This window comes from Antedon bifida, chromosome 1 (genome assembly GCF_963402885.1).
Source record: "Antedon bifida chromosome 1, ecAntBifi1.1, whole genome shotgun sequence".
Taxonomy (NCBI): Eukaryota; Metazoa; Echinodermata; class Crinoidea; order Comatulida; family Antedonidae; genus Antedon; species Antedon bifida.
In genome coordinates this window covers 12,040,565-12,065,234 of record NC_136226.1, presented here as the reverse complement: position 1 = coordinate 12,065,234, position 24,670 = coordinate 12,040,565, and the positions used below count along the sequence as shown (strand labels likewise).

The 24,670-nt window shown below is 31.7% G+C and overlaps 1 protein-coding gene across 2 annotated transcripts in view; it reads right to left on the bottom strand.

The window, feature by feature from the left end:
* LOC144842284 (uncharacterized) overlaps nt 1-24,670 on the bottom strand; it is a 109,727-nt gene that overhangs the window by 59,409 nt on the left and 25,648 nt on the right. For both annotated transcript variants that reach the window (XM_078698726.1, XM_078698718.1), the window contains exons 34-56: nt 23,129-23,320; nt 22,212-22,395; nt 21,209-21,624; nt 20,357-20,597; nt 19,691-19,912; nt 10,467-10,623; nt 10,042-10,220; nt 9,485-9,772; nt 8,909-9,196; nt 8,310-8,597; nt 7,784-8,071; nt 7,391-7,678; nt 6,948-7,244; nt 6,684-6,856; nt 6,432-6,574; nt 5,957-6,095; nt 5,378-5,570; nt 4,991-5,109; nt 4,681-4,861; nt 3,954-4,114; nt 3,669-3,798; nt 3,056-3,331; nt 1,809-1,848 (exon numbers count right to left, since the gene is read on the bottom strand). In XM_078698726.1, coding sequence (XP_078554852.1) covers nt 1,809-1,848; nt 3,056-3,331; nt 3,669-3,798; nt 3,954-4,114; nt 4,681-4,861; nt 4,991-5,109; nt 5,378-5,570; nt 5,957-6,095; nt 6,432-6,574; nt 6,684-6,856; nt 6,948-7,244; nt 7,391-7,678; nt 7,784-8,071; nt 8,310-8,597; nt 8,909-9,196; nt 9,485-9,772; nt 10,042-10,220; nt 10,467-10,623; nt 19,691-19,912; nt 20,357-20,597; nt 21,209-21,624; nt 22,212-22,395; nt 23,129-23,320 — 4,883 coding nt within the window. The remainder of the gene's footprint in view (nt 1-1,808; nt 1,849-3,055; nt 3,332-3,668; nt 3,799-3,953; nt 4,115-4,680; nt 4,862-4,990; nt 5,110-5,377; nt 5,571-5,956; nt 6,096-6,431; nt 6,575-6,683; nt 6,857-6,947; nt 7,245-7,390; nt 7,679-7,783; nt 8,072-8,309; nt 8,598-8,908; nt 9,197-9,484; nt 9,773-10,041; nt 10,221-10,466; nt 10,624-19,690; nt 19,913-20,356; nt 20,598-21,208; nt 21,625-22,211; nt 22,396-23,128; nt 23,321-24,670) is intronic.

The window sequence follows — 24,670 nt, the reverse complement described above, 5'->3', positions numbered from 1 at the left end:
GCCATCCGCACCAATTAATCATGCTGATTTTTAACTAAGTACCTTTACCAGGATAAAGTTCTAAATTACATTAATAGATAACACCATTTCTATCTATCTTAACAAAGGAATCACATAAAATATAATACTGATAAAATTGTAATTAAAAATACCTTTGAGTTTTAGTCTAAGCATTTAGAAACTTGAATATTCTTAAAATAGAGTTCAGTACAAAAATAACATAAATGCCCCTAAGCTATGCAAACTGTCTAAGAAAACAAATAGAAATGTAATTACCTAACTGGATCCCCTTAGCTAAGCCTCAAATGTCAAATGTAACAACAAAAATTAACTAATTAACATAAACTATAAATAACAAAATTATCAGAGCGTGACTAATTAAACAATGAGGTAAAATTCAGTGTTTTTTAGATTTTAAAAGTTTGTGTTTAAAATCATGTCTAACAATAATTCTAATAAGAAAAGATTTATATAGTTATTTTTATATTTTGTTTATGATGATCATGGCCAGGACCAATTAATTAACAAAACCATGAATATTTTTGTTTACACTACACATGATCCAACATAGTAGGAATATAAATAGGTTTAAAGCTCTGTCTACACTATCAAACTAGTTTGACAACAAAGTGTGACATCCCCAAATATGGTAGTGATATTCTAAAAAATATGGTAGTGATATGACATCATCATGTCCAAATATGGGCACATCACATTTTTTTGTCACATAAAGTTTGATAGTGTGAACAGAGCTTAAGCTTATTATTTCTTCAAAATAACATACTGAGACATACACACATAACAATATCATAAATAATCAAGGAAAATAAATATTGATGAATAGTAAAATATGTATTGAGATTAGATCACAGAGACCTTATGGTTATGGTATAGTGAGAAATATCAAGGGAACATTAACTGGAGAGCATACTAATTCACATTTTATATTACAACTAATCTATATTAATTCCTAGCTTACTGCAAAATTACTAAATCTGTTCACAACTTCATAATTAAAATGGTAATTTTGCAAAAATATTAATTTTGCAAAAATATTTTACATTTTAAAAACCAAATCAAACTTTCATTTAAAAATAATAAAATTAATTTTAAAAGAAAAATTTCCTTGAGAGACATAACATCTTTTTAAAAATTGTTTTGTTCATAATTGATAAATATTATTAATATGTATATCATTTGTTGATTTTAAAATAATCAGTTTCCATGATGAAATTCCTAAAGACAGTAATAATCAATAAAGAATAATTATAATCAATTATTTGATATCATTTAAAAATGTCATCATCATCCAAAATAGACTATGATCACTTCTTCAAATACCACACTTTTTTCTTTCCTGTTTACTTTGTGTAATCTACAACTGCTTTACTCAACGAGTGCACTAATCAGAAGAATAAAGTGACTTGCATACTTCTATCATTACGAATCATGGAAATTAAAATTCCTTACAGGTAAATATATGCATGCAAATATTTTCTTTGACAACATAGACATTTCATTACTTTAAAAATATTTTATAATTAATGATTCTACTCTAAGAATAATTATAGATAGGTTTAATTTCATATGTTTTATATTACTTATTAAACATTTGTATCTTTTAAGAAGAAATACATCGTTTTAAAAATTACTTCATCTCATAAGAAATAGATCGACCAGAACTGATCTAGGGACATTGGTTTGGACTGGAAGACTAGCAATAGAATAAGCATGTTCAACTATAGATAGCAAGAATCTTAACGTTTGTATAATAAAGCAATTTATGTTCAAAGAAGATAAAAAGTTACCTTTCTATGGTCTCATATTCAATCTCCTTTCTTGTCTCTTCTGTGGATAAAATAAATTGAAAATCAAAGTTTTGCCATCCAATTATTATTCAAAGTCATTGTTATACTACAGACAAAAATTACTTTACATTTCAATGACTTTTTAAAGACATTGAAAAATAATTATAAAGAATGAAAACACAAAAAAAAGTGTATTTAATATCGAAATACCAATGTAATGTTAGAATAACTTGACAGTTTATTAATTGTATGTTGTTCTAAATTATTACAATTTGACACCAAAACAAACATGACTCAATGAAATGGAATTTGTAACTATAGATAAGTTATTCATTTACATTATAATCTTTTTTTTTTACTGTTTTTGTTGAAAGTAATTATACTATTTGATTATAAAGCTATCAGATTAATTTTAAAAATTAATATTGTTTTGAGGGATGGATACATCTTTCAGACTCAAATGCATTCATTGACTGTGAGATAGTGAGACCTACAACTGATAATTATCACATAAAAACTGAACATGCAGACATTTCAAAGTCAGAAAGGAAGGCATGTGGAGAATGTTAACTATGGACGTAAGCGAACTGAACCGGTTTATCAATCGTCAAAAAATGAAATAGTACACGCACAGCAGGCTGTATAGTAATATACATGTAATAATGTCTAACCTCATTACCATAATGATAGGTTAAACCAACTGTACTAATAAAGGGCAATGTATTATATACCGTCCTCTAGTGAGAACAGATAACTTCAGTTTACTGACTTTACTGTGTGTTGATAATTTAGATTTTTTGTTGAAACTAAATGTTTCATTATCATAACAAAAAGAAGAAAATAAAGATAAACAAAATAACAATTCATTAATAATTTGATTACATATATGCAAAGGAATTTAAAAGTTATTTGAACTGTTGAGAACAAATCATAAGTAAAATGTAATTAACTATTAATTAATTTTCTTAATAAAAAAAACATGACCTCATAGAATTAAAAGAAATGTTTTAATATTAATTGTCAACGGTAATATAAATTTCAAAGGTTTATAAAAGTGGCAATGTAATCAGTAAGCATACAATTCTGTTAAGCCTGATTTCCAGTCGACGTTGAGTTACGTTCTGTTGTGTTGCATTTTCAAATCGCTAAAGTTGAAAATAAATAACGATAACGATGATCAAAAAAGCGCAAAAATTCAAGATTAATATCTACTGAAAAATTCCCTATCTAAAAAACATTTTCCTTACCTTGCCTAATCTTGAGAGAAGCTTCAGTGCTGGCGTGTCCTAAATCATTCTCGGCAAGACATGTGTACACACCGCTACAACCAACGAATGCCTCTGGTATGACAAGGCGGTGCCTCTCACCATCGGATTCTGTGATATGGTCACGTGGTACAACGTTCTCATTGAGTAGCCAGGTTATCTTAGGTGAGGGGTTAGCTGCGATGACACATTCAAATTGGGTTGATTTGCCTTCCCAAACCTCAGTGTCTGTCAGGTTCCTCATCACATGTGGAGCATCTGGAGGTCATAAAAAGAAAATATTTAATAATACACTAGTCATACACAAAATACAGTGAATTAATAAAATAACTATATAGATAATCCTACTTAAACCTCTATATACCACCCAAGCCCATAGCTAAGATTGTGATCGTTAAAAAGGGAAAAGGTATAAGCAAGCAGTTAGACTGGTAGACTGGGGAACACCAGCCTCATTGTTTAACATAGGCATACTGCAATACTAGTAGTAGCTTGAAAAGGGCACTTAGGAAAACGTGAGTTTCGTTTGAGACCTACAAAACACTCCTGACATAACACCGACAAATTGATTTCTGATATGGTATTTGTTACTTACACTCAACAACAAGCTCTGCTTCTGAAGTTGCCTGACCGGCGCTGTTAGTGGCTTCTATTTTGTAAATCCCACTATCTTCTGGAAATACTTCTTTAATTACCAATGTTAGACGCTCTTCATCATAAAATAACTGAAAAGCAAAACAAAAAATGTCTTTATATAAACAAAATTAATTATTTCAAATTAAAATTACATTATTATATCTAAAAGATTTATGTTTAATTTCTTCGATTTTGTAAAGATTATTCGCACTTTTTATTTTGATTAAATATAGTTCATGATTACCTTAAAATCTCCATCATCTTTAATTCTCTCATCCCTTCTGTACCAAGTGACCTCTGGAGTTGGTCGACCTGTGACCTGGCAGACAAATTTGACTTCATCACCATCCACTACATGTTGATCCCTCAACTGGATAGTGAACTTTGGAGGAACAGATTGAGGCTCTAAAACATAGAAAAATAATTGGTATATATATATCTTATAACAAGGTAGGAACTGTAGTAAACTAATATTTGGTTCCATCTTTACATCATCAATTTATGCTGATTAACCTCATTGTTGTAACCAACATCATATTTTTATTTTCATTAAACAAAATGTAACGGTTATATCAAACAACAGAATAGCATCGACTCATTAAGGTGAGCCGACCATCATCTTCAAATCTATAAGGATCTAGTCGGTCAAAACAACCGGGGGCTGTAGATTTTACCAGCCCATAGACGTTAATATTATTAGTATTAAATTTATTTCTATTGTCTATTTATAATCTATCTTCTGCCATATTTTATTGTTCTGCATGTTTGATTTGTCTGTGTATGCTGTTTGTTGCGATTGTCTATGCTGTATTTAAAGGACACCATTGGAATTAATTTGTTTTTTCTTTCAACTTTATGGGCTATCATTGGTTTCTTATTCAATGCATTTGCTTGTAAATTGTTTGTATTCATATTGTCTTGTAATCTTATGTTGAAAACGAATAAAATAAAATCAAATCAAACACACTGACCTTCAACGTGTATGATGGAGGAAGATTCAATTTTTCCTGTTGGTGTGATTGCTGTAATTTTGTAATGTCCTGCATCTGCTGGTTTCACATGGATTATGATCAAACAATAAACATCCTCTTCTTGGGTCACACGAATACGGGAAGTTTCATGTACAGTACGAGAATCTTTTGTCCAACGAATCTGAATATGTTGAAAATATAAAAAGTTATCTTTACCGACTGTACTGAATACTAAAAGTTGGGTTATTTTGATTTATTACAACTTCTAATCATTACAAGTACTTTTAAAGAAAGATTTTGTAGAACATACCTTTGGTTGAGTTAAAGATTGTATTCGGCATTGAACTCTTATTGTGTCGCCCTCATTCGGTGAAACAGACTCCATTAAAGGTTGTGTAAATGTTGGGGCTTCAGGGTATGTTACAGTGGCTATAATACATAAATAAATAATAAGTGCTTATTTTTATGGCTTGAAAGATGCAACTTAAAAACTAACAAGTTTCTGACTACCATCTTTTCTAAAAATATATTACAGACAACCTTATCTTTTAAGATCTTCCAGGTTAGTATAATTATGCCATTCAAATACGTTTTTTCTATCTGTTAAAATATGTATACTAAACTAACCTATCTGTATATGTATGCCTACAATATTTTGTGATAACTGGGAATAGAAACTAAGTTAATGAATACTTACTGGTTGTTTGGTCTTCAATTTGAACCCTACATGAGCCACTTAAAGAGCCATGTATGTTAGCTGCTTTGTATATGTACACACCAGAATGGTATGACCTAGCTGGATTGAACACCAGGCTACATCTATGCTTGTCTTCCACTATTGTTATCTCTTCTGTTTCTTTTACAATTACTTCATCTTTGTACCAGGAAACCTGTCCAAAAAAAAAACATTGGTCAGATGTTTTTAATTCATACTACGTACATTGTGAACACTTCTCCGTTGAAACTCGAACCCATGACCTCCAAATCACTAGCCTGGCATTCATACCTCTAGTCCACCGAGCTGATGTCTAGGGGTTCGATTCAAGTCCAAGAAAGCAGTGGATACTGCACCAACAGGATGAAAATTTTATTTAGCTACTGTGGAGCAGCATTGCGTCAGGGGTTTTCCCTATTTTTTCACGTTTTCTCAATGTACTTAGTATAAATTACAAAATTATTACAAAAAAAACATTTATGAATAACTAGCCATTGAATTATGAAAAGTTTATGATTATAGTATTCAAGAAGCAACAGTAAGAACATGATTAAAGTCTACCTTAGGTGTTGGATAGCCTGTGATATGGGCATTTATAGTGACTTCCTCTCCTTCAGCAACATGTACATCCTCTGGTGGCTCCTCCAGAATGGTTGGGGCTCCTGGCTTGGGCTGGTTGGCTAGTGTTATGTCGCTCATACTATTATAGAATGATAATAGTCATAACAATAATTAAAATATAAAAGTATAATCAATACATTTACTATTCAAAGTATAATGTTCTGGTAAGATACACAAATATTTATATATTACATTATTTTAAGAGCCTTTTGTGTCAATGAAATAGATCTGAATTTTATAGATTGTGATAAAAATAATCATTATATGTGTCTATTTTTATCTATAGAGGGAATCACTGACAAATGCTTGGTTAGGTTCAAAAGAAAATTGTTCACTCAGGGTAATTGAAAGTGACAATTTTGCAATATAAAAATATTTATCTATCTATGGGTAGAAAGGGCAGTATTATTATTACCTTGTCATGAGTTGTTCAACATTGATATTAGACACTGTACTATCTTCACCAACATGGTTGCTGGCACGTGCGATGTAAGTTCCACTATGTTCAGACAACACCTGGCGTATCACCATTGTGTGCTGTTCACCATTCTCACTTATCTGATAAATAAAAGGCATGTGATTAGAATAAACACTTTTCATGTAACTTGAAGGCAACATGTTAAATACCGACACTACAAGTAGATTATAGCACATAATGAAATCTTACCGTAATATTGTCCGATTCTTCCACCTGGCTGTTGTTATGAAACCAGGTGACCATTGGTTCTGGATTGCCGGTCACCGTACAGGTCAACTCCAGGCCATCCCCTGCAGAAACACTGACATCACCAAGTAGGGTCACAAAATGAGGTGGACTGCTTTCATCAACTGGTGGTGGAGCTAAAAAACAAATGAATACAAATCTCATTCTGTCGAATTTGTCAACATTTTAAACAAAGGTTTGACACAATGTTACTTCATGCCACATTACCTTCAACGTTAAGGTTTCCTGTAGTACTTGTCTGACCGCCCTCGTTCACTACTTTACATTTGTAACATCCAGTATCTTCAACAAATGTCTCCTGAATAAATAAACAGCACTTTCCTTGGTCATAGCTGATGTCAAAGTCTGAACTATTTTCAATGATTTTACCATCTTTGTACCAAGTTATACTTGGTTCACTCTCAGTTATCACAAAGCATGATAATTTGCAAGACATTCCCTCATCTACATCGATGTTGTTTAATGGGACACTGAAGCGAGGTGCTACAACAGGTTTCTTTACTTCTGTGGATGAAAATTGTACAACAAAAGTTATGTAGCTTAGTTTGACATTTGTGTTTCTAAATTGTGGAAAAGGCTTTCAATACTGAATGTTACTTTTATTCCAAACTTAACTTCATAAAGGATAATATAATAAAATAATTACTAACCTTTAACCTCCACATGTGATGACGTAGAAACAAAGCCTTTAGAATTTCTTGCTTCGACATTGTATTTACCAGCGTCAGATGTTGACACATCCTGGATTGTAAGACTAGCGACACCATCAGTATAGCCTTGTTGATGTTTGGAACTATCTTGCAGCTGGGTACCATCTTTAGCCCACCTGATGCTGGGAATGGGTTTGCCAGTAACCAGGCATTCCAATCTCAGATCTGAGGATACATCTATGACAACATCTCTCAGCTTTTCGATAAAAACAGGTGCACTTAAAATTTCTGAATAAAAAAAAATTAATAAAATATTAGCACATTAGTCATTTAAAGAAACACAAAGGTAATTTAGTTATTTTACATACATGTACAATATATGAGAAAATTTACCTTTGACCTCTAGCTCAGCAGATGCTTTCACAATGCCCTGTGAGTTACTTGCTTCAGTTGTAAATGTAGTTGAGTCCTCCATGGTTGTTTCAACTATTGTGAGACTGGCAATGTCATCTTTATACTCCATTTTGTATCTACTACTTTCACTCAGTAGAACACCATTCCTGAACCACTTTATTATTGGTGTTGGCTTGCCAGTTACAAAGCATTTGAACAGATGGTTAGAGAACTCATCTACAAATGCATCTTTAGGTTTCTCAAAGAAAACTGGTGTACGGGATATTTCTAGATTGTTTTGAAGAAAAAAAGTTTAATAAAACTTGTTGAGACTCTCCATAGACCAAGTTCTCTATTGCATTTTATTGTTAGAGAATGTAAACAAAATGGACTTACTTGAAAACTTGTAAGGAAGAACTTTTACCACCTTCAACATGATTTTTATATATTTTTTTTTATCATCATCATTGTGAGACGTGTATACATAATCTACATGTGGGCTTAATACCAATAATTGTAAAGTTACCTCTAACTTCTAAGCTGGCTGAAGTGGTCACACTGCCTTCAGTATTACTAGCCTCAGCAGTAAACATGGCAGTGTCCTCCAACATTGCTTCCACAACAGTCAGGCTAGCTTTGCCTTTAGACACTGTCATCTTGTAGTTGCCACTCTCCTCTAGTTGGTTACTTTCTTTGAACCATCTGACTGTTGGTGATGGTTTGCCAATGAAAGAACATTCAAAACGATGACTTTCAGATTCTTCTACTACTGCTGGTTTTAGTTTCTTCACAAATACAGGAGCACTGAAAATTTCTAAAACATAAAAAATAGCGTTGTAATCATATTGTAACACTTATTTACATTGTAGTGTATTTTTCCTGTTACAGTGAACCTGGCTAAAGTAGTGTTTTTTTTTTCATTGAGCCTTGTCTAAACCAGAACTGACTATAGTTTATCTGAATTAGGAGCCTACATTTTTATTATCAAATGGAAAATGTTGCAATATAATGACCAATATTAATATAATGACCAATTAATATAACTTCTATATCTATCACACAAGGAATGGTGTCTCAAGACCAATAAAAACACTAAATTCTTAATTGTCTAAATTTAAATTGTACCTGTAACATTTAGATGAGCCGTAGAGGTAACCGATCCCTGAGAATTGCTTGTTTCTACAGTAAATGTTGTTGCATCTGACATAGCTACATTGCACACAGTCAACTTTGCAACCCCATCCGTATAATCCAACTGGTATTTATTACTGTTTTTGAGGACATTACTGTCTTTAAACCATTTAACACTTGGGATTGGTTTACCAGTTACAGAACATTCAAATGTGTGATTTGATTCCTCTTCTACAGAATCATCTTGTAGTTTTTGTATAAAAACAGGAGCTCTTAATATTTCTGCAAAGCAGTAGTACAAACATATGTAAATGTACAGTTTCAATATTATAGTATTATTTCCATAAACATAGAAATTGAAAACATAGAGATCCACTATCAAATGGAGCACCTGAAAATCATTTATCTTAGTAGTGAGATATCGTTAGATGGTAGACAACGAAGATAGACTCAGACAAGTGGAACAAGTATTCCATCTATGTTCCACAACCGTCATGATATGTTAAGCCGCTATCCCCTGAAACAAAAGCTCACTTTTGATGTAGATGTACTCAACCAATGGTTACCTACCTTTAACTTCTAATCTTGCTGATGTTTTCGCAACTCCTTCTGAATTTTTGGCTTCTGCAGTAAATGTACAAGAATCTTGTAGAGTTGCATCGTTTATTGCCAGAATTGCAACATCTTTTGTGAAATTCATTTTGAACTTATCACTGTCTACTAAAATAATACCCTCTTTGTACCAGTTAATCACAGGTGTTGGTTTACCCCTGACAAAGCATTCAAAAGTATGACTAGTAGATTCCTGTATAACTGCATTCTTTGGTTTCTCAATAAATACTGGAACGTGTAAGCTTTCTGTGAAAGAAAATACATATTTATTTAATTTTAATGGCATGCTTTTCTTTGCTATGTAATATTTTAATGTTATTTTTGCACATTGCTTTTTCTGTTGTTTTTTTTTATCTGTTACTTATTGTGTGGGGAATGTTTTGTATATTTGTCTTTTATCGTGCACCAACAGATTTACAAAGGGATATTCAAACTAAATTTATAAACTAAAAAACAACACCCTTATATGTAACTAAAATAAATCAGAATGGTAATACAAAAAATCAATAACTGACCTTCGACCTCAAGTTGAATATCTATGGCTGACATTCCAGCTTTGTTGGTTGCCTGACATGTATATGTGCCATGGTCTTCAGCAAACACTTCCAAGATTCTCAAGGTGTGTGTATCACCATCTATGACATGTTCATAGGGATCCTCTTCTAATTCATCAATCCTACAACCATCCTTGTGCCTGCATTTTAAAATGTTGACATTTAATTATATCTATTTAGGCCTGCCAAGAATTGGATATATCACCGAAGATGTGACCAAAATGACTGACTTTACAGGAGTTAAGGCTGTAAGATTCTGAGATTGGCAGCAAGCATTTCTTATTTATAGCCTGTGTAATATTAATTTAATTGGGTCAAATTTATAATATTCAAAATCATAAATCTACAATATGAAATGAAATAAAATATGAAAATAATGACCATACCAAACAACAGCTGGAGTTGGAGAGCCTACAACAGTAACCACAATAGAGGCAGCAGCTCCTTCATCTGCCACCTGCTTTAATGGAGGGTCAATGAACTCTGGCTTCCTGAGCACATCTATTGATGGTAGTGAAATATGATCTTCCTCTTTGTCAATTTCTACAAGGAAACCAAACAACTTCTCTCAACAAATGTTTGGGCCTTTTAGATGAAATTTCAACAAATTACAATAACAGGTTATTAATAAAGAATATGAATAAATAATATGTTTGTATTAGAGGGATACCATACAAATAAAGTTGGGATGTAGCAATTTCAAACTTTAAAGGTTTTTTAATTGCCTGCTTGATAAAAAAAAACCACTTTTGTTTTGTTTCAAATTTCAGGATATTTTTTCCAGATATTTAAGAAATCATGACTAAACATTACAATTCAAAACAATTTAATTTTTAGTTTGTGTTTCAGTTTCAATTAGCCTTCATTCTAAAAGTTTATTTTAACATACAGTATTAATAAAGCAACTTGGGTATTATCATTGAAGATTTTTAACAAATCACAAAATGACCAGATTAGTTCTTTTAAACTGTATCATTTTTGTGATGGTCAGTCATGTTTTTGCTCAGGATTTTTTATTTTGGAAGGAAGATAAAGAAAAGAGAGATTCACAACCGGTAAGAATCATACATTTGAATCAAATGTTTCAGTTTATAAGCAATTTGGCCGACAAAAGTAAAAGCCAGTACACTATTTATGCAGAAAAATCATCTACACAAAGTTTAAACGAAGTTAAATGTCATCATTTTATATCTTATAATAAAGAAGATGATAAAGGGATACACATATGTGCAAATGAAAACAATGAACATACTTTGGTATCAACTGATAATATATATATATAGGTGTACATTTACCAAAACATATAATATGCTATGGCTTAAAAAAGCACGTCATTGAGGGAGAGCAAGTAACATACAACTGCAAAAGAAACTTGGACACTTCTTCTCAGCATAATGTCATCAGTGGATGGGTACAAAGGAACTACAGTATTATACAGACTTACAATGTAGAAAGAAATCAACATGTACTACATTTTAACCAGACTGTTGAAGGTTTTTACTCAGGTGATGGAATATTTTTATATTGTGTTGCGAGACAAGGCTTTGGTAAGAGGTTACACATCAATATTAAAAGTGCACCCTAAATTACAAGTTGAGATAAAGAAATTTGAAATGCTTGATAACGACTGTGGGCAACACTGTTGCTTCAAATGCCATGCAGAAGGTGGATCTGGAACTAAGGTCTATAACTGGACACTAAATGGTAGTCTGACCAACAGAAATGGTCACCGATATAAAGAAAGATGTTTCTACCAACTACAAGCTGGTCATTACACTCTAAAATGTGAAGTGAGTAGTGATGTTCAGAAAGCCTTTGATTTGGTAAAACTGACTGTCTCTGAAAATAAAGACAAGTTTTCCACAACTAAACTATTATTGTTACTGGTATCCATCATAGTAGGCATATTGATTGTTATACTTATCTTGATCTACCTACTCAGGAAGAAACATGTTAACGGCCAACAAGCTATAGTGCATTATCAAAGAAATGCTCAAGGCACCCCAAACGTACAGATTGATAATGAGGAGATTTATAATAAATAGTAAATTGAAAAACAAGTATCAAGATAAAATGAATTGAAATAACAAAATAATTTTTTTTAAACGCAGTACCAAATTGCAGACACGCCTTTTTAGAGTAATATTGGCATTAATGGAGAAGTGAGCCAGTTGGCAGACCAAAAAGCAAATAGGACACCTAAATAAAGAACCATAAATGAATGATATGAAATATAATCATAGATGAACACTTTGGTATCATATTTGTGCAGTGAAGATTAAAAGAAGCAACATGAATAGGACACCAAATACAATGTTTAAAATCGTGATACATCAATCCAAAATTGACAGTTTATCAGACAATCTTGAAAGATTATCCATTAAGGAACAATCTTATGAAACATCTACAACAAATGAATAGCATAAAGGAGGTACTATTTTTAATATAGCTTTCATTTGCAATATAATGAAGATGATTTGTACAGATTACAGCATTTCAAAATATATAATATAACTATAAACAGGGAGGAGTGTAATTTCACTCTTCTCTGCTATAAATATAAGTTCCTCCTGACTACGGCACAACAATATATTTTTATTCTTGTTCATTAAGCATAAATATACGTTTGTATGGTGTAAAATTCAAATGTAAAACTGCTGATAAAGTATTACTATTAAATACATCTTGTTTGAAGGTAATAGTAATACGGTAACGATAGCACCTTCAGGAACAATTATTTACTTCACATACTATAATGTGTCTTTATTACCTTCAAAACAAGATAATAATTGCTTAATGTACACATAATAATATAACATAAATGTGTATTTAAAGGAATCCATTGCCAATTTCCTTCTTTATTAGAGGCATTCCACAGTATTTTTTTTGTTACGGACGGGACATTTTTGAGAATATAACTAGACAGATTCAAAGTAGAATAAATGTATACATATATGGCCAATGTTATTTATGAAAGTCAAAAAAAGAAAAAAGACTGTACAAAAAATTGTTTATCATGAAAATTGTATGCATCGCGGATGGGACGGCAAATGGACATGACTTTTAAGAAGGTTTAAGTATTGTAATATTTCTCCTCATTTAAAAGAGATTTTAAAATTTGTTTTGTATTATTATGTTTGTTGCCAGATAGTTGTTTTAGATGACTGAATGTTAATTATAAAATTTTAACTGCAAATTTATTATGATTTTTTCGTTACAGACGGGACATTTCTAACGTCGCGGACAGGACACTTTTGTTCAGGTTAAAAAATGTTATAATTTTGCTATTAAAAAAATTTAAAAATAAGTTTTTTACATCAATGTAATCTTTTATTTACAAATCAAAATATAATTCAACTTTTAAAACACTGTTTAAAGTTTATGTTAAGTGAAAATATTAAAACTCATAAATATGAAATATTTATTTATAAAATTAATTATTCAAAGAGTTATAAAGAGAAGCAATATTGTTAAATGTTATCAAAATATTTATTTACACTAATTTAAGTTATGCCTGGCATATTACACAAGACTTTAAGCTATTAACACATTTAAGGCGAAATTGGTGTTTGACATCTGAATTTGTTAGTGGATCCAAATTGCATCTGAAATTTTCTTCTATCCTTGGTTGGATTTAATATTACTGTAGGCCTACTTCTATTAAAATTCATTCTTAATTATTTAGTATCTGATTTATAAAGGTTCTTCATACTGGTCATGTTGTTTTGGATTTAGGAATTGTTCTTTTTTGGATTGTTATTTTAAATACAGACCACAATGTTTCGTGATTAATAAACAACAGTTAACATCTTTGTACCTTACTTACCAGCCTACAGTACAAAAACACTTTTTAATTCTTAAAATAATGCCATTCTAAAATATTCCATCCACAACAAAAATGTCCCATCCGTAACATTCAATAAATGATGATAGTAATGTTTGTTTTTAATAAAAAAAATACAAGTTTTAAAAAACTTGTTTAAATCTATTGTAATTTAATATCCTTAGGAGTTGAAAATTAAGATTTACAATTAAGAATTAAATAACAATTTTGGATTTTACTTACAATTACTTCAATACACACAAGTAAGGAAAAAACTCCAATTGAAATGTCTCAGAAGTAACAATTATGAATTTTGAAATGCAAGTATAAAATTAATAAACAATTTTAATAAAATACTTGATTATGAACAATTGGAGCTTACTGTGAAATAAAAATTTAACTACAGTATATTTATGGGAAAAAATATTAACAAGATGCATGGGTTTATGGAATGAAAAGGATTTAAATGATATGTCACGTCCTTAACAAAAATTGAAACTTAGCAAAAGTCTTACGCTAACTTTTTGTGCACTAAAAATGGCATGTTTTACACGAAGATACCCGCGTTTAAAATTTAAAAATGCGAAAAAAAAAACTTCTAATCAACTTTCTACGCGTTTCTTGTCATTTTGAGCATGTCAAAAATTCCCACACACGCGCAACTTTTTTATGCCCTTTTTTAAACAGTCGTAGTTTCTGAACTAAACGGATAAAATTATTTATTATTACGTATTTAATAGAGCGCATCTCCACTTATCCGCTTTCCATTTTCACCCAAATTTTGATATTGTCTAGGTCAATCAACTATCTTTCGCATGAGTTAAAAATATTTTAATTTTTATGACGTCATCATGTCTAAAAATGTAAATAATGTGGGTCACATATTTTCATCTTTACAGTAAATTTCAATCTGTTATAGCTCGTCAGAATAAAAAGTGATAATCATGATTACAACGTTTTCTGGAAGCTATTGGATTGTAGATACGAATTCATGTAAATATTTTGCCAATCGGATGTTGTGACGTCATCATATGGCCAGTTGAATAAAAAAAGTCGTATTTTCATATTTTGCGTAATAGTTCATCACATTTAAAAGGGCGCGCATCTATATTTTACGTATTCAAATTTCTTCTACACTTTAATATGTGGTTGCTGAGATCATTTCCTTCCAAATTTGCTATCTTATTGTTTCATTTTGAAACCGTCAACATGTTAAAAATTTGAATAAATAGCGGGTCCCATAATTTCACCTATTCTACACTATGTATACAGATTATACTGTGTATACTATAGTATATGACACAAAATTAACAGAATTCAGCAATAACCACATATCATATTCTTCAGTTCAGGTCATAATGCCATAATCTTTTTCTGTGTGCAATTTTCCAACGTATGACGTGTATGTGGCGTTTGTCATGCGGATAACTAACTCGTTAAAGTGACGAGTTTCATTTCTAGTTTTCTCTTTTTTTTTTCTATTTTCTTCTTTCTTTCCACGAATTTTGTTCACAGCGTATCTCTAATTCTGGCCAACATATGACAACTTTGTCATAAGATTGACCTGTTTCTGTAGATGTGCAAGAAACTTTGTTTTATGACTTTCGAGTCACGCAGCGTAAGTTACGCGCGATTTTATGAATTTCAATGATTGATCATAGATTAAAAACCAAAAGTCATTTTGTATTGACACTTGGTGAAAATTTAAGTCATATCAAGGGCAAACTTTCTATGGATTAAAAATGGCATGTTTTACAGAAAGTTACGCGCGCACACGCGTTTAAAATTTCGAAATGCAAAAAATCAATTTCTAATCAACTTTCTACGTGTTTCATGTCATTTTGAGTGATTTTGATTTTTCCATCCTTTTCTAGTAATTTGACCAACTTTTAAACAATTTCGACTTAAAATTACATCATACGAGCACGTCGAATTGGACAATTTGCACACGTTTTTAATGAAAAAGTTCAAAAAATCATCAAAATTATGCCTTTAAATAGCCATAAATTCTAAACTACTTGGTGAACTTTTTTAAAATTACATATTCTGGAAGTTGATGAGTTGTGGATATCGGATCATGAATCAATATGGCTAACCGGACATTGTGACATCACCATATAATAATAATAACTTTATTGAACAGACGCTTTTAGAACAGCGGCACACGTTTTATGACGTATGGCCACTCATATATAAAATATAGGATTTTTGTCTCTTTCGTCATAGCGCAACAAATTTAATAGAGCGCATCTCTACTTATCCGTATTCCATTTCCCCCCATTTTTTTATATTGTCTAGGTCTATCAATTATCTTTCGCATGATTCACCATTTTTGAAATTGTGATGACGTCATCATGTTCAAAAGCGTCAATAACTTTGGTCACTTATTTTCACCTATTCTGCACTGTATGTAGTACGTATACAATATATAGTGTATATACTGTGTATACTTAGATGTGAAACAAAATAGAGAGCACACTAAAATTGTTTCAATGGCATAATCGTTTTTCTGTGCGCAATATTCTAACGTATGACGTGCACATGGCGTTTGCGCTGCGGATAACATAACTCGTCCGTAGTTAAATACTTGATTATGTATTATTGAGACATAAAGTAACTATACCTGTTGATAAAACAGTAATAAGATGCATAGTTTATGAAATAAATACGATTAAAAATGTCCTGTCCGCAACGTCAAATGTGGTTTTTTCATATTTAATATTTAATAACTTAAAAATTAAATATCAGAAAAATTTTTTAAATGTTATTTCATAAACTTCAACATGTCTACTTTGAGAAATGGCCAAGAGTTACATTCAAAAGTTACATTCAACCCACGGACCAAATAGTGTGGAATGCCCCATTAACTATCATTCAAGTGTTTTCAGGCATTTACCAATACCATCATATGCTTGGTAAATTGTAGATAACAGTGCGATGAATTCTACTACAAATAGTTTGTGTTATTATAAATATAATAAAATATTGTGTGTATAAATGTGGATGGGCGTTTATTAGATAGTTGGGGGTGGGGGGGATTATTAGTCAAAGTGATGTTTTATTGGGGAGGTGTTGAGCGTTTATTCAAATAAATACCATCTTAATAATTAATACATAATTTAGTTTAAACATCTTTTGAAACTAACTTCCGCAAGAGAGTAGGCCGTTTTAGATGGCTTGCAACATGGGCAGATGTATCCCGGTCCTAACGGGACACAGATAGCCCCAGTTATTCCTGCCAGCTTACACAATAAAACTCGGCTCGGGATTTCACTCGATTTTAAACAAAATGTCTTCTTATGTAATTTTATAATAATATTCCCCACAATATACTCCGATGCTTTATGGTGTATATTTAATTTCATCTTTATTAATTTGCAGTATAATTTTTATTTTTTTTAACTACTGTACTTTCACACGCACACATGCGGTCCGATCCGAAAATAAACAAAAAACTAAAATGGCTATAGTCACTAAACGGCCAACTTAGTTGAAACCAGGAAGTTGCAAGGTGGAACATGTGAACTCATCGTGAACCCGGAAATTACCTCCACCCGCGTGCAATTGAAATTGAACTGAAAATCAACCGATGAAATCAGAAATTTTGTTATATAAAACCCTTTATAATATCTTCCTAAGATAGAAATATGGAACAATATCGTAATAGTGAAAACTAATGTTATCAAATTTACATTTCGCGGTACATCTGAAATAGATCAGGTAGGTATCCAAGGCAGAAATTTGTCTCGAAGTTTTTCCATTGTGCTTGCCTATGTCAGAATTAACCATAATTTATATATAGATAGTTGTTATAGCTGCCTTATTTCCTTATTTACAAAAACTAATGAATATTCAAACTTTTGAGTTCAAAAACAATATATTATATTTTAGTTTCCTGATTGAAGGTAAACTTGATTTAGTTTCAATTAGCATTCATTGTAAACAGTTTATTTATTACAATATATTATCATATCAATCAACTTTTGGATTATCAATCAACATTTGTAACAAAATCCAAAATGGCCAGAATAGTTCTTTTAAACTGTATTATTTTTGCAATGGTCAGTTATGTTTTTGCTCAAGATTTTGTATTTTGGAAGGAAGATGCAGAAAAGAGAGATTCACAACCGATAAGACTCATAAAATTGAATCAAACGTTCCAGCTTATAAGCAATTTGGCCGACACAAGTAAAAGCCAGTACACTATTTATGCAGAAAAAGCATCTATACAGAGTTTAAACGAAGTTGAGTGTCATCATTTCATATCTTATAATAAAGAAGATGATAAAGGGATACACATATGTGCAGATGAAAACAATGAACATACTTTAGTATCTACTGATCATATATCCAAAGATGTACATTTACCAAAACATAAATGTTATGGCTTGAAAAAGAACCTCATTGAGGGAGAGCAAGTAACATTCAACTGCATGAGGAACTTTGGTGTTTCTGCTGAGCGTAATGTCACCAGTGGATGGGTACAAAGGAACTACAGTATAATACAGACTTACAATGTAGAAAAAAATCAAATTGTACTACATTTTAACCAGACTGTTGAAGGTTTTTACTCAGGTGATGGAATATTTTTCTTTTGTGTTGCGAGCCAAAGCTTTAGTAAGTGGTGTTATACATCAATACTAAAAATTCACCCTAAATTACAAGTTGAGATAAAGACCTTTGGAACACGTAATGACTGTGGACAACACTGCTGCTTCAAATGCCATGCAGAAGGTGGATCTGGTGATAAGGTTCATAACTGGACACTAAATGGTGGTCTGACCAAGAGAAATGGTCACCACAATAGAGAAAGATGCTTTTACCAACTACCAACTGGTCATTACACACTAAAATGTGAAGTGAGTACTGATGCTCAGAAAGTCTTTGATTTGGTAACATTAACAGTTGCAGACAAATATGACAATGAAAAAAAAAGTAAACCAACTGTAACCACAATTATTTTATCAGTAACAACAAGCATACTAGCTGTTGTTGTGCTAGTGTTGCTTTACTTGTTGAAGAGAAAACATGGAAACAATCAACAACCTGAAATAAACATTCCAAGAAATACTGACACAATCGCTAGAGGAACTTCTAACATCTCACAAAACAACACTGAAGGGCAAGACCAATATGAGAATATCAATCTAAACACAGGCAATGGAAATCACTACAAAGTTACTAATATCATTTCTGAGATGGAGAGACATACAGAAAGAAGGAGTAGAGATGTAGTCAATAACGAACAATGCAATGCAAATCAGATTGTAGAGATTGAGGAACAGCAAAGCAACACTGATGGTAAAAATATACATTATCACGTGCTTGAAAAAGATTAGTTAAACACCATTGTTTAAAGTTAATCATATAATCAGATTCTTATTGCCATTTTGACTAATAAACAAAATAATAAATCTTAAATAAATTGATGTTTAACCATGGAGGAAATATATAGAATGGTTTAACTATTACGACTTCTGTTTTTATTGTAATATAATCTTAAAATAACATAATAAATAATAAGGAATTTCCTCTTAAACAAAAATATTTCCAAATCTATTACAGTAGAATTTTAGTCAGTATGCCAATCCAATTGATATAATACCAAATGTTGTCTTTTTTCATATATAGTATTAATGGGGAAAATATAAGAAAACTATGTTAATTGTTAGCATATCTATAGCAAATTAAATCTACACTATGTTCCATTTTATAACTTAAAAACGAGTTATAGTTGAAGGATTATTTTGGTCATGTTTAGAGAACAATAAACCTGTAAAACAATACCTGTAACAGTAAGAACAGCTGAGCAGGTTGCTTCTCCATGATCATTAAATGCCTTACAGGTGTATGTACCTGTCAGGTGAGATCGACACAATGGGAAAATCAGAGTACAGCTATCATCATCAGCAAATTCCATAGTCACATCTTCATTCTCATCTATTTGTACATCATCCTTCAGCCATATCACATCCGGCTCTGGTTCACCTTTCACAATGCACTCAAATACTTTAAAAATAAATATAATTATTATAATTACGCATTGTTTACATACATAGAGTAGCATACTCAATTTTGTGAAAAATCAGAGGACCTCGGGAGAAAAACACACTGATGAGAGGCTTTTTTTTTTTGCTCCGAGATGTTCCGAGTTATTACTGCACGCGCCTGTATTGCCCTGGTATTAAACTTACCAATCATAGTAAGCAAAAAAAAGGGTATTAGAATCCTCCTTTTCCAACTTTCTAGAAAAATTAAAATTTTGACATTTGTATTTTTTGCTTATAAATTTGCATTTAAAATATTAGCAAAGCAAAAGAGGTTTCTTCTTATTAATAGCATATTATAATTGTATTTAGCCATACAATTTGCATGTAAAGTTTTAAAATGTTTCTGACAGGGAGCAAACATGATGTCCAAAAATATAGCGCCATATAAATAATTTTCACCTACCAGCAGACATGCCTTCACTTGTCTCTACATCTCTAATGACTCTTGGGAAATATGGCAGACAAGGCTCTGTAACATGCTCTGTTTCTGAGACATCAGTTGTAGTTTCAAGTGTTTCCTCATATGTTTTTTCAGCATCCTGAATTGTTATTGGACGAAATATATTATCAAATTGTACGGCTTCTACAGGTAGCTGTAGAACGGCCTGTTCTAACGGCTCCTCTCGCACTCGTGCTGGAACAAACTGCAAAACCAAATAGTGACACTTAAATAACAAACAAATTAAAATAAACAATATAACCTCAAACATTTTTAATGTTTACTTTTTTTTAAAGTTACTGTTTGTACATTTATTCAGAATTAATAGGTATAAAACTAATACTATTAAGTCTTTTTTTCAAAAGTATAATAACTATATGCTAAAGTTTTTATAATTATTATATGTTTTTATCAGTGGTGTAACAGCTATGAGCGCTCACTGGCAAACCCAGGGGCCCTGGAGCTCAAGGGGCCACGGAGCTCAAGTGGCCCCTAAGCAGTGCTAAGAGAAAAAACAGACATTAAAATATGTTGAAAAGGGCTAAAAACACCCGAGGCTTCCAGCATTGGAGGGGCAACTTATGCTTCCTAAACCAGGAGCCCCATGCCTCTGTGTTACGCCACTGGTTTTTATATATGTTGTTGGGAAGTTGGGAAGAACACTACTTTATAATATAAGAATATGATGAGTATAGAATTGATCTTTTATTAAATCATCATTAAGTCTTTAATAGTATAATAATAATTTTGAATAATATTATAAGCAGCTATATTTGTAATCCAATACTTGCTAAAAATAAATTGCATATAAATCACCTCAACTTCTGTCTTTGTTATTTCCGTGACACCAATATCTAATTCATCACGTTTTCCAGGCCATTTAATCTCTTTAAGAGCATTGTCTTCTTCAACAAATTTCCTCTGGAGCTGTTCTTCAACAACCTGAGTGCCATACGGCGCGGCAACCTTCTCACGAACACTAGGACTAGACTCTGAAGGAGACACAAATTCTGCAAGAGTTTCTTCTGCTACTGGCTTATCCTGTACTACTGGATGTTTTGAACTTGGTTCTTCCTTCGTCAACAGTTGTTCCATCTCTACCTGTTTCATCTTGTATTCACTCTCTTGTAATTTCTCAACAATGACAAATACTTCATCATTTATTTCATTAAATGCTTTCAACATTTGTCGATTCTGGTATGTTAGTTCACTCACAAAAGCTGGTGGTTTTTCTGTTATATTAAAAAATAATATTAAAAAATACAAAAAGAAATAATAATAACTCAAAATAACATTACATAACTAAACTGTGATGGATGCATTCCAATTATAGCTTTGTGGTCATCATCATAAACATACTCAAGGAAATAGTCACTCACAAACTATCATATTATTTCAACTATATATTTCCTGTAATATTATTAGACAATAAGATAATAATTATTATTTTATTTGTATACATTCATCATCCATTGTATTGTTTCCAAGTGGTATTTTTCATAGATTCATATTTTATTTCATTTTATTTCACTTCTAATAACTTAAATAAAGTTGAGGAGCCTAAGTAAAAGCATAGATTGTAGTAAATAGGCTCCTCAAAACGAAAATATAAAATATAAATATTACAAAATTAGGAACTCCAAACAACAACAGATTTCATATAATAATGAAGATTTGTTTTTTCTTAACTAATATCTTAACACATATTACAAGTTTTTTTAAATAAGTAATATAGATTATATAAATTATTTAAGATGACATCCAAATATGTAAATAATATTAAATACCTTGTTAGAATATGAAATGGCAAAGTACCTACCATAGAGCTGTTTAGTGAGCAAATTGATTTTATCAAGTCTGCTTTCCTGTATGCCTTGTCCTTCTTCAAGGAAGTCTGCAACTTTGTCTAACAGCTGATTGGCATCCTCAGATTTCTTGACATTTTGGCTGTCACCAGCTACCTCCACCAACAACTTATTACCCTCATTGTACCATTTAACAGCCTTAAAAAGCAAAAAAATCCTTTATGATACAAACATTTGTTATTTTCAACATGTTTGTTTGAAGGAAGGCAATAGGACATAAATGCGTTTTAACATTAATAGAAAAGGTTATGACATATAGTACATTATAAAGATTACACCATAAGGAAAATACACTACGAATGTACATGGAAAAAACCATTTATACTATAATATGGAAATAAGAATTACTGGAAAAAAAAAAAGGACAAACAGTTCCAGAGATCAAATTATCTCAATAAAATGAAAAATATAAAAATGGTAAAAACATTGAGAAATAAGTTATTTCCCCATGGTAAAACCATGGAGTAATGTAAAACTAACTACTGTAAAAGCAAATTGCTTAAAGCTCCTTAACTGATAAACAATTTTTCCATTTTTTGGAACAATGCTATGTTAATTACAAAGCATGAATGTTTCTATTGTTATTCAAATTACTAATATTCCAATAGAACTAAATCATTACAAAAGTGAAACCTTGTTGAAACTAATTTCAGACTTACATATACAGTGAAATCATCTAATTTGTTCATACTTTTTAAAATGCATTTTGAAAATCAGACTTTCTGGAAATTTAAACCAAATATTCTGTGGCCATATTTGGAAGAGTTAACTGCATTGATTTATTTTCTAACAAATTATTATTACACATTTTAATATAACAGAAATAGAAATGTGTACAATATATTGCAATTGAATTGAATAGTTTATTTACCAATTCATATGTTTCATAGACATCTACAGCAATCTCCAGCCTTCTTTTCTTTTCGTCTATTTGTCTGTGAAGTGTACTTAAGTACATGTTAACTTCATCAATATCTTGAGAATATTCTCCTGCCCTTGAAGGTGTTTGTCGCATGCATAGGTGTGCTGAGCTGATGAAAGTCTTGCATCTCCTTTCCAAAGGCTGAAATAAATAAAACAATGCAATGTAATTCAGAATATCTAACATTATATCTATTCTCGGCATCTGATTGGTCAATCGATGGTCTATTAGAGTTATTGCCATGCCCTCGAACTATAGACCGGCTAAACTGCGCATGTCTGTTTCCTTTATCTTCTTCAAATCTTTATTCTTTTATTCAATATCACTATATAGTAGCTAAAGCTGAATTACTGTGTATTTACTGGTACTGGTACTGGTTCAAATAACCGTCTCACAGAGACATCTGGTAGCCATTGACTTAAAGTTGGCATTTGGATGTGTTACTTTTAAATGTAGGCCTACAGTATGAGAGTGACTACTACCAAATTACACAGTCACAAAACAACTTATAAACAGTTCATATATACAGTTAAAACATTGCTGGGAATTATAAATTTCTGTTGAAGCAGGCTCTAATGAAGTTGCATCTAGTAAGTTGACTTTGTTGTACAACTCTATCAAGTATTGATGGTATCTTCCGACCTCTTCGTTTACTTTGGGTTGTGTGAAAAGTAAGAATTTTTGTAGGATCTTCATTTTCTTTTCTAATTACATGTCCGATCCAGTTGAATTGTTGCTTGTAGACATATTCTTCTAGCGGTTGACAGCCAGTAATTTTGTAGAGATCGTCATTATCAATAACGTAACGCCAGTCTATATAGTTTTCATCTGTTTCTTCATCTGAGGATATGTCTACATGGTTTGGTGGGCAGACTCTTTGAAAGCCATTCACTAGCATTCTTCTTAGGAAGGTTTTGTATGTTGTGCTAAGTTTGGACATTTCACTTCCTGTTGCCCTCCAAGCATGGCAACCATAGGTGAGTCTACTCCTAACTAGACCATTAAGAAACATCATTCTTGTTTGTAAGTGGATCGTTCTGTTGGTAAGCAATGCTCTATTCTCTGCAAATGCTCCTTTGGCTGAATTGATTCTGTATTTTACTTCTTGATCTCCAATATGAACATCATTGTAGGTAGCCCATACACCAAGGTATCTAAAGTGTGTTACGTTGTTAATGTGTACGCCGCCAATTTGTATGATGCATCTTGGGTATTCTTCAACTTCCTCTTTCCAGTTCCATATAATGGTTTCTGTTTTGGGGGCACTAATTCTTAGACCAAATTCCAGACAAACTTTATTCAAGATGTTCACAATGGTTTGCAGTTCTTCTTGTGACCAGGAGCTTACAGCAAAGTCATCAGCATAGCCACTTTCAAAGTCGTCATAGATGCCCCTTGATGGTGCTTTACGTCTTTGAGCACGATTTGTAGCTTCAATAGGAATTAGGTATTGTATCATTAGGCCATCCAAACTAGCATCTTTACAGCGTT